The sequence below is a fragment of the Tachyglossus aculeatus genome, unplaced genomic scaffold (genome assembly GCF_015852505.1).
Source record: "Tachyglossus aculeatus isolate mTacAcu1 unplaced genomic scaffold, mTacAcu1.pri scaffold_143_arrow_ctg1, whole genome shotgun sequence".
NCBI classification, from domain to species: Eukaryota; Metazoa; Chordata; class Mammalia; order Monotremata; family Tachyglossidae; genus Tachyglossus; species Tachyglossus aculeatus.
Genome location: NW_024044867.1, coordinates 701,833 through 712,308, shown reverse-complemented (window position 1 = coordinate 712,308; position 10,476 = coordinate 701,833). Strand labels below are relative to the sequence as shown.

At 47.9% G+C, this 10,476-nt stretch overlaps 1 protein-coding gene and 1 non-coding gene across 2 annotated transcripts; both read left to right on the top strand.

The window, feature by feature from the left end:
• Window positions 1-2,863: 2,863 nt before the first annotated feature.
• On the top strand, window positions 2,864-3,001 carry LOC119923093. Its single transcript, XR_005448758.1, has one exon. It is a non-coding gene; the product is annotated as a small nucleolar RNA SNORA7 (small nucleolar RNA).
• An 836-nt stretch (window positions 3,002-3,837) lies between these two features.
• LOC119923079 (olfactory receptor 14A16-like) lies at window positions 3,838-4,752 on the top strand (the record flags this gene model as incomplete). Its single annotated transcript, XM_038742633.1, has 1 exon — window positions 3,838-4,752. A coding segment is annotated over exon 1 (915 nt), but the record flags the coding sequence as incomplete, so codon positions are not given.
• Between the last annotated feature and the right edge of the window lie 5,724 nt (window positions 4,753-10,476).

Below are 10,476 nucleotides of genomic sequence, written 5' to 3'. Positions count from 1 at the left end.
AGTGCAATGAGCAGTTGTGAATGTATAAATGCAGAGATGGTATCTGGCCTGATTCGCATGGGGAGTAGAAACATCAATCTGGGCAAATTTGAAGGGATAGGGAGGTTCGGGAAGAAAGAAGGATCTAAGCCATGTGTTGGAGAAGGGACTGTCCTTTTTCATTCATTCAGTTGTATTTATTGAGCACTTACTGTGCGCAGAGCAGCTTGGGAAGTTCAAATCGGCAACATATAGAGAAGGTCCCTACCCAATAACGGGCTCACAATCTAGAAGGGGGAGACAGACAACAAAACAAAACAAGTAGACAGGGGGCAATACCATCAGAATAAATAGAATTATAGCTAAATACACATCATTAATAAAATGAATAGAGTAATAAATATGTCCAAAATACACAAGTGCTGAGGGGAGGGGAAGGGGATAGGGTGGAGGGGGGGATGGGGAGGGGAGGAGGAGGAGAGGAAAAGGGAGAAGATCTATTTCCAAGGGCTGGAGGGTAGTTGGTGAAGAGAGAAGGAAAACACGGAGGAGAACACCAGTCAAAAGCCTTGAAGCTAGTGGTTGTAGTAGTAGTCCAATCAAGCTAGTTGATTGGAGTCAACCAGACTTCAGTCTGTTTCATTTTCCTCTGAGAACCACAGTCAGATTTGTTGTGTCGGTGGCTGTGTGTGTATCCAAGGTGGGGCAGGGGAGGGAGTGAGCAAACCTTGGCTGGCGGAGGTCTGGAAGGGAGGAGGAGAAGGGAATCTTCTCCCATCACCTTCCTGGGAAAAAGTGTGTCTGGGCCCAGGGAGAGGCAAATAGTAGTGTTAGTAGTAAGGAGACCTGGGTTCTAATCCCGACTCTACCATTCATTCTTTCATTCAATCGATCGTATTGATTGAGCGCTTACTGTGTGCAGAACACTGTACTAAGCGCTTGGAAAGTACAATTTGGAAAGTACAACCGGCTCGGGGACCTAGCTTCTAATCCTGACTCTGCCCCTTGTCTACTGTGTGACATCGGGCAAATCATTTTGCTTCTCTGTGCCTCAGATACCGCATCTGTAAAATGGGAATTTAGAGTGAGTCTCACATGGAAGAAAGCCTTTAAGATAATTGTGAGGTGTTTTTGTTTCATGTGAAAAGATACATGGTGCCAGTGAAGGGTTTGGAGGAGAGATGTTTGAGCTCTTTGTCTTTTCTTTTGCTATCGTGTCGTGTCTGACCCATAGGGAATGAATGGACACATCTCTCTTGGAACGCCCCATTCTCCAACTGCAAATGTTGTGGTAGTTTACCCATACAGTTTTCTTGGTAAAAATACAAAAGTGATTTACCATTTCCTTCTTCCCTGCAGTAAACCTGAGTCTCCTCCTCAACTCTCTCCCATGACACTGCTGCCCAGTACAGGGGAGCTTTGACTTGTAGCAGATTGCCTTCCACCTGCTAGCCACTGCCCAAGCTGGGAATGGAACAGGTATGCCTCTGCTTAACCGTCCGTCTGGTAGCCAAGACTGGCAGAGTACTGGAAACTCTCCAGGTACGATATTGATTTGGGAGAGTGATGCTTTAGCCAATATTTAAATGAACAAATCAGTGGCTAAATAGGTGTGGGTTTGTGTGACTATGTGTGTTTATGTGTATGTAACCACAGTCAGTTTAAGCAAGTGTGTGTGTGTGTGTGTGTGTGTGTGTGTGTGTGTGTGTGTGTGTGTGTGTGTCTGAGCGGCTGGCTGGGACCCAGCAGCACAGCGTCAGCATTATGCTGTGGTCACATTGGACAGAAGTGGGTCCTGGATGTCAGAAAATGTTTCTGGTGGGAAGTGAGAGGGAGGGAATGAGAGAGTGTGATTGGTTCTAGACCACCAGCACTATCATCAATTCCTCCATGCAGAAATGTCAGGTGAACACAATGCAGGTAAGAGATTCAATCCCTTCCCTCCTGGATTTGCCAGTCTGCTGGGCAAGACTGATCCAAAATAATTTACAGCTAGGGGGAAATAAGCATGAAAATGTGAATGCACAGCTTAATAAGTTCTTACATAGTAATGTGACTCTATATGTAGGGAAGAGCTATGAGCAGTTCTGAATGTGTAAATGCAGAGGTGGCATCTGGGCTGATTCAGCATGGGGAGAAGAAACATCAATCTGGGCAAGTTTGGAGGGAGAGGGAGATTCGGGCAGAAGAAAGGATCTGAGCCATGTGTTGGAGAAGGGAATGTCCTTGGAGAGGCACAGGGAGCAGATCTGTTTCCAAGGGCTGGAGGGGAGTTGGTGAAGGGGGAAAAGAAACACGGAGGAGAACACGGGTAAAAAGCCTTGAAGCTAATGGCAAGGAGTTGATTGAAGTCAACTAAACTTAATTCGGATTCATTTTCCTCTAAGAACCACAATCAGATTTGTGTGCCCAGGGTGGGGCAGGGGAGGCAGTGAACAAACCTTGGCTGGAGGAGGTCTGGAGGCGAGGAGCAGAAGGGAATCTTCTCCCATCACCTCCCAGGGAAAATGGGTGCCTGGGCCCAGGGAGAGGCAAAGTATAGTGGTAGTAGTAAGGGGACCTCGGTTCTAGTCCTGACTCTGCTACTAATTTATTCATTCATTCATTCAATTGTATTTATTTAGCGCTTACCATGTGCAGAGAACCGTACTAAGCACATCGAAAGTACAATTTGGCAACAGGTAGAGACAATCCCTACCCAACAATGAGCTCGGGGACCTGGGTTCTAATACTGGCTCTGCCCCTTGATTGCTGGGTGATCTTGGGCAAGGCACTTTGCTTCTCTGTGCCTCAAATACTGCATCTGTAAAATGGGAATGAAGACTGAGCCCTAAGTGCTCAGTAAATACCATTGCTTGATTCACTGATGGGTACATACCCCTGCCCCCTCAAAGGATCACACCTGGAGAGTTTCCAGTACTCTACCAGTCTCAGTCAAGGGAGGGAGAGTGAAGCAGAGGGATACCCATTCCATTCCTAGCTTGGGCAGTGGCTAGCGAGTGGAAGGCAATCTGCTACAAGTCAAAACGCACCTGTTCTGGGCAGCAGTGGCAGGGGAGAGAGTCGAGGGTGGAGACTCAGGTTTACTGGGTGGAAGAAGGCAATGGTAAACCACTTCTCTATTTTTACCAAGAAAACTCTACGGATACAATACCAGAATGCTTGCAGATGGAGGTGGGGTATTCTGGGAGAGAAGCTTCCACGGAGTCACTATGGGTCGGAGGCGAATCGACAGCATAAGTCAAGACACGCCAGACCACTGCACATATTAATACTATTGAACACTACAAGTGACAAATAAATACAACAGATTGATTTAATAATAATGATGATGGTATTCGTTAAGCGCTCACTATGTGTGAAGCACTGTTCTAAGCGCTGGCAAACTCCAAAAGGAATTAGTGTTGATTATGTCATCGATGCTATCCTTCCATTGTATTTATTAAGCATTTATGGTATGCAGAGTCTACCCACCAGACTGTTACCTCCTGGTGGGCAGGAAAATAGCTGTCAACTCCGTTGGATTGAACTCTCCCAAGCACTTAGTACAGAGCTATTCAGTAAATACCATTGAGCTATTGATTGATGTCTTCATACCCCTGCATGTATCAATACTGTTGAACACTATTGGTGATCAATGAATACAAATGCTTTATTCATTAAAATGGGAATCAATCATATTTATTGATCACTTGCAGTGTGTAGAGTACTGTACTAATTGCTTGAGAGGGTACAATATGATATAATTTGTAGAAGTGTTACCTGTCCAAAAGGAACTTACAGTCTGGAGGGAATGCCAATGCTTCTAAATTGACGTTCCCCTCTTCCTTTCCAGGGAGTCAGCATCATCTCCCAGAAATGACCAACAACTCCACTGTGACTGATTTCCTCCTCCTGGGGTTCTCTGACATCCGGGAGCTGCAGCTGGTCTATGCCATGCTGTTCCTCCTTGTCTACCTGATGGCCCTTCTGGGGAATCTCCTCATTGTTGCTGTCACCACCCTCGACCAGCGTCTCCACACCCCCATGTACTTCTTTCTCAAGAATCTGTCCTTCATAGACCTCTGCTACATTTCTACCACGGTCCCCAAATCCATTGTCAACTCCTTGACCAGTGACAGCTCCATCTCCTTTCTGGGTTGTGTCTCGCAGCTCTTCCTAGTGGTCTTGTTTGCTGCTTCAGAGTTTTATGTCCTCACTTCAATGTCTTATGACCGCTATGCCGCCATCTGCTCCCCCTTGCGTTATGAGCTCATCATGAACAAAACAGCCTGTGTGCGCTTAGTAACAGCATCATGGCTCAGTGGGGGTCTGTTTGGAGTCTGGCTTTCAGCTTCTACCTTCTCCCTGAACTTTTGTGGGTCCAATATTGTCCAGCAGTTCTTCTGTGATGTCCCCCCTCTGCTGAAGATCTCCTGCTCTGAGGACCACATTGCCATAGATGTGAGTGTGGCTGCTGGGTCAGTCTTAGATGCCGTCTGCTTCATCTACATCATCCACTCCTATGTCCACATCGCCTCAGCCGTGCTGAGGATGCCGTCCTCCGAGGGCCGAACCAAAGCCTTCTCCACCTGCCTGCCCCATCTCACTGTCATCATCATTTTTCTCTTTACCGCAGCATTTGCCTATCTCAAACCACCTTCAGACTTGCCCTCGGCTCTGGATCTGCTGGTTTCCATGTTCTACACTGTGGTGCCCCCCACTCTGAACCCCCTTATCTACAGTCTGAGGAACAGGGACCTGAAGGCTGCCCTGGGCAGGATCCTAAAGGGGAAATTCCCCCAGCATCCATTCTGGGATAAACTGTCTGTGTCCATGTACTAATAATCCCCTATGACCTCTTTGAAAGAGGAATTGCCCTTAGACATATGCATAGATATCACTGACTCAGAGTCCCAAAGAACAAGTCGGGATATTAAGGATTTGTCAAGGTCTGGGAGGTTGGCTGATAAGACTAGGTCATGAGTGGCAATGCATTCATTCCCTAGGAGGCCTCATGGCTCAGTGGCATGTGAATGGATGTCACGTGACCTGAGTTCTAATCCCAGCTCGGCCACTGGCCAGCTGTGTGACCTGGCGTTAATGTCTTGCCATTCCTGTGCTCCTGGGCTCTCACTTCCTCTTACCTGCTGAGCCCCTGTGGGATGGGAAAAATGCCTATTTGGATTGTAATTTCATTTTTGGACTGTAAACTCACTGTGGGCACGAATTGTATCTACCAACTCCATTGTATTGTACTCTGCAGAGCGCTTAGTACAATGTAAGGCACTCAGTAAACACTCAACAAGCAGCGTGGCTCAGTGGAAAGAGCAGGGGCTTTGGAGTCAGAGGTCATGGGTTCAAATCCCGGCTCCGCCAACTGTCAGCTCTGTGACTTTGGGCAAGTCACTTCACTTCTCTGGGCCTCAGTTACCTTATCTGTAAAATTGGAAGTAAGACTGTGAGCCCCACGTGGGACAACCTGATCACCTTGTAACCTCCCCAGTGCTTGGAACAGTGCTTTGCACATAGTAAGCGCTTAACAAAAACCACCATTATAATCATTATTACTAAAAATACCATTGATCGATTGAATTATTTATCATCAGGTGGCACAGACTTCGACACAGAAATTGTTAATACCAAATAATAAAAATAATAGTGATAATGGTGTTTGAAAAGAGATAGAGACATTCACTGATGGAACTCCATTCATTCAATCGTATTTATTGAGCACTTACTGTGTGCAGAACACTGGACTAAGCACTTGGGGAGTACAAGTCAGCAACATATAGAGACGGTCCCTACCCAACAGCGGGCTCACGGTCTAGAAGGGGGAGACAGACAACATGTAGACAGGTGTCAAAATCATCAGAACAAATAGAATTAAAGCTATATGCACATCATTAACAAAATAAATAGAATAGTAAATATGTACAAGTAAAATAAATAGAGTAATAAATCTGTACAAATATATACAAGTGCTGTGGGGAGAGGAAGGAGGTAGGGCTGGGGGGGTGATGGGGAGGAGGAGAGGAAAAAGGGGGCTCAGTCTGGGAAGGCCTCCTGGAGGAGGTGAGCTTTCAGTAGGTCTTTGAAGGGGGGAAGAGAGGTACTTTGGTGGATATGTGGTGGGAGGGCATTCCAGTCCGGAGGAAGGACGTGGGCCGGGGGTCGACGGCGGGACAGGCGAGAACGATGCACAGCGAGGAGGTTAGCGGCAGAGGAGCAGAGGTTGCGGGCTGGGCCATAGAAGGAGAGAAGGGAGGTGAGGTAGAAGGGGGCGAGGTGAAGGAGAGCCTTGTAACCGAGTGTTAGGATTTTTTGCATAATTCATAGTTTGACAGGCAACCACTATGCGATTTTTCAGGACGGGAGTGACATGTCTAGAGTGTTTCTGTACAAAGAAAATCCGGGCAGCAGAGTGAAGTATAGACTGAACCAGGGAGAGACAGGAGGGTGGGAGATCAGAGAGGAGGCTGGTGCAGTAATCCAGTCAGGATAGGATGAGAGATTGAACCAGCAAGGCAGTGGTTTGGAAGTCTAGTTTCCAGAACCCAGGTTAGTAAATCATCACAACAGGAGGAGCCATTTCCATCTTATTCTTCCTCAAGCAAGGAATCTCTCCTTCCCATCCTCCCATTCACGAAGCCTCAGTCCCCTGCCCCACCTCACTCAGCCTGGGGGAGGATCAGAGAATGGATTCAGAGGAATCTCTTGCTCTGTCGAGCTTTGAAATCAGAAGATGTCAGAAAATGAAATCTATCAACTGACTGACTAAATGAGAAGCTGACCATCTAAGGTGGTATGTGAGATGAAGCTGAAACCACCCACAGTTGATGTAGATTGTCAGTAACATTAGAAACAGTTGGGATGTTGCGATGCAGATGCTGTTGTTTCCATGGGAACCCTGGAGTGCGGCACCATTGCTGCAGCTTTAGAGCCTGGTCCTTTATCCCTAAAGAATCTCAGAGACCTCACAGGCAGAGGATTTTGGCATTGGCCAGGACACGCGGTCCCACCTGAGTTGATCCTCCAGGGGTTCCCCAGGGAGCAGTGGCTGTTTTATCTATGGGGATGGGGGACTCTCTGAAGAACATCTCCCTGCCCACAGGAGATAAGAGAGGGGCTGAGGGTGTCACGCTGTCCCTTCCTTCATAGCCAGCTGCACCCACGAACTGGAGTGGAGGGAGGAGCATCCCAACCCGGCGGAGGTCAGAGCCCTACAGCCTTACGCTGCCCCAGTGAGTGTGACCGGAGGGTGTTGGAGGTGGAGAGAGAGACCATGATGGGGATGCGAGAGGTGGAGCCATTCAGGGGAAATGCTCACACATGGGGCCATTGTCGGACTTTGGGTCAGGGCTACATCCTCATAAGGGTGGGTGGGCTTTCAGGAGGGTAAGTATTTGACAGTGCAGTGGCCCCAACCATCACTCATCTCCCCTTCCTCATTCACCTCCATCCAACTAACATGTCCGGCTGGGGCCCCGCTGCACGGCGTCAGCATTATGTTGTGGTCACTTCGGCCAAGACTGTGTCCTGGATGTCAGAAAATGTTTCTGGTGAGAAATGACAGGGAGGGAATGAAAGAGTGTGATTGGTTCTAGACCATCAGCACTCTCATCAACTCCTTCATGTAGGAACGTTGTGTGAACATGATGGAGGTAAGAGATTTAATCCCTTCCCTCCTGGACTTACCGATCTGCTGGGCTAGACCAATCCAAAAGAATTTACAGCTAGGGGGAAATGAGAATGGAAAGCTGGATGCACAGCTTAATAAGTGCTGAGTAATGTGAATCTATGGGTAGGGAAGTGCAATGAGCAGTTGTGAATGTGTAAATGCAGAGGAGGTGTCTGGCTTGAATCGGCATAGGGAAAATAAACATCAATCTGGGCAAGTCTGAAGGGAGAGGGAGATTCAGGAAGAAAGAAGGATCTAAGCCATGTGTTGGAAAAGGGAAGGTCCTTTTTCATTCATTCATTCATTCATTCAATAGTGTTTATTGAGCGCTTACTGTGTGCTGAGCACTGTACTAAGTGCTTGGACAACGAAACAAAACAAGTAGGTGACAATACCATCAGAATGAATAGAATTATAGCTAAATACACATCGTTAATAAAATAGAGAAATAAATATGTACAAACGTGTACAAGTGCTGTGGGGAGGGGAAGGGGATGGAGCAGTGGGCAGATGGGGAGATGGGGAGGGGAGGAGGAGGAGAGGAAAAGGGATAAGATCTATTTCCAGTGGCTGGAGGGTAGTCGGTGCGGAGGGAAGGGAAACACGGAGGAGAACACCGGTCAAAAGCCTTGAAGTTAGTGGCAAGGAGGTGATTGGAGTCAACCAGACTTCAGTCTGTTTCATTTTCCTCTGAGAACCACAGTCAGATTTGTTGTGTCGGCGGCTTTGTGTGTATCCAAGGTGGGGCAGGGGAGGCAGTGAACAAACCTTGGCCGGCGGAGGGCTGGAGGGGAGGAGGAGAAGGGAATCTTCTCCCATCACCTTCCAGGGAAAAAGTGTGTCTGGGCCCAGGGAGAGGCAAATAATAGTGGTAGTAGTGAGGGAACCTGGGTTCTTATCCTGACTCTGCCATTCATTCATTCCTTCATTCATTCATTTACTCGATCGTATTGATTGAGCGCTTACTGTGTACAGAGCACTGTACTAAGTGCTTGGAAAGTACAATTTGGCAACAGATAGGGACAATCCCTACCCAACAACCGGCTCGTGGACCTAGGTTCTAATCCTGGCTCTGCCCCTTGTCTGCTGTGTGATGTCAGACAATAATAGTAATAATAATGATGGCATTTATTAAGTGCTTACTATGTGCAAAGCACTGTTCTAAGCACTGGGGAGGCTACAAGGAGATCGGGTTGTCCCACGGGGGGCTCACAGTCTTAATCCCCATTTTACAGGTGAGGGAACTGAGGCCCAGAGAAGTTAAGTGACTTGCCCAAAGTCACACAGCTGACAATTGGTAGAGCCGGGGTTTGAACCCATGACCCCTGACTCCAAAGCCCAGGCTCTTTCCACTGAGCCATGCTGCTGTACACATCACTTTGCTTCCCTGTGCCTCAGATACCGCATCTCTAAAATGGGAATTAAGAGTGAGTCTCACATGGTAGAAAGCCTTGAAGATAATTGTGAGGTATTTTTTCATGTGAAAAGATACATGGGGCCAGTGAAGTGTTTGGAGGAGAGATGTTTGAACGCTTCTTTGCTTTTTCTTATGCTATCATGTCATCTCTGACCAATAGCGAATGAATGGACATATCTCTCCAGGAATGCTCCATTCTCCAACTGCAAATGTTCTGGTAGTTCATCCATAGAGTTTACTTGGAAAAATACAGAAGTGGTTTACCATTGTCTTCTTCCCTGCAGTTAACTTGAGTCTCCTTCTCGACTCTCTTCCATGACACTGCTCCCCAGCACAGGGGAGTTTTGAATGCAGAGCACTGTACTAAGCGCTTGGGAAGTACAAGTCGGCAACATACAGAGACGGTCCCTATCCAACAACGGGCTCACAGTCTTGAAGGGGGAGACAGACAGCAAAACAAAACATGTAGACAGGTGTCAAAATCACCAGAATAAATAGAATTAATGCTATATGCACATCACTAATAAAATAAACAGAATAGTAAATATGTACACGTTAAATAGAGTAATATATCTGTACTATATATAAATAGATAGATAGATAGATAGATAGATAGATAGATATGCAAGTTCTGTGGGGATGGGAAGGAGGTAGGGCAGTGGGGGGGATGGGGAGGAGGAGAGAAAAAAGGGGGCCCAGTCTGGGAAAGCCTCCTGGAAGAGGTGAGCTCTCAGTAGGGCTTTGAAGGGAGGAAGAAGGCAAACTTAGCAGATGTGTGGAGGGAGAGCATTCCAAGCCAGGGGAAGGACATGGGCCAGGGGTCGACGGCGGAAGAGGCTAGAACAAGGTACCGTGAGGAGCTAGCGGTGGAGGAGTGGAGGGTGTGGGCTGGCCTGTAGAAGAATAGTAGGGAGGTGAGGTAGGAGGGGGCGAGGTGATGGAGAGCCTTGAAGCCAAGAGTGAGGAGTTTTTGCTTGATTCGTACGTTGACAGGCAGCCACACTGGAGATTTCTGAGGAGGGGAGTAACATGCCCAGAGCGTTTCTGCACAAATATGATCCAGGCAGCAGAGTGAAGTATAGACTGAAGAAAAATCTCCAGTGGCTACCAATCAATCTGCACAACAGGCAGAAACTCCTCACCCTGGGCTTCAAGGCTGTCCATCACCTCGCCCCCTCCTACCTCACCTCCCTTCTCTCCTTCTACAGTCCACCCCGCACCCTCCGCTCCTCTGCTGCTAATCTCCTCACCGTACCTCGTTCTCGCCTGTCCCGCCATCGACCCCCGGCTCACGTCATCCCCCGGGCCTGGAATGCCCTCCCTCTGCCCATCCGCCAAGCTAGCTCTCTTCTTCCCTTCAAGGCCCTACTGAGAGCTCACCTCCTCCAGGAGGCCTTCCCAGACTGAGCCCCTTCCTTCC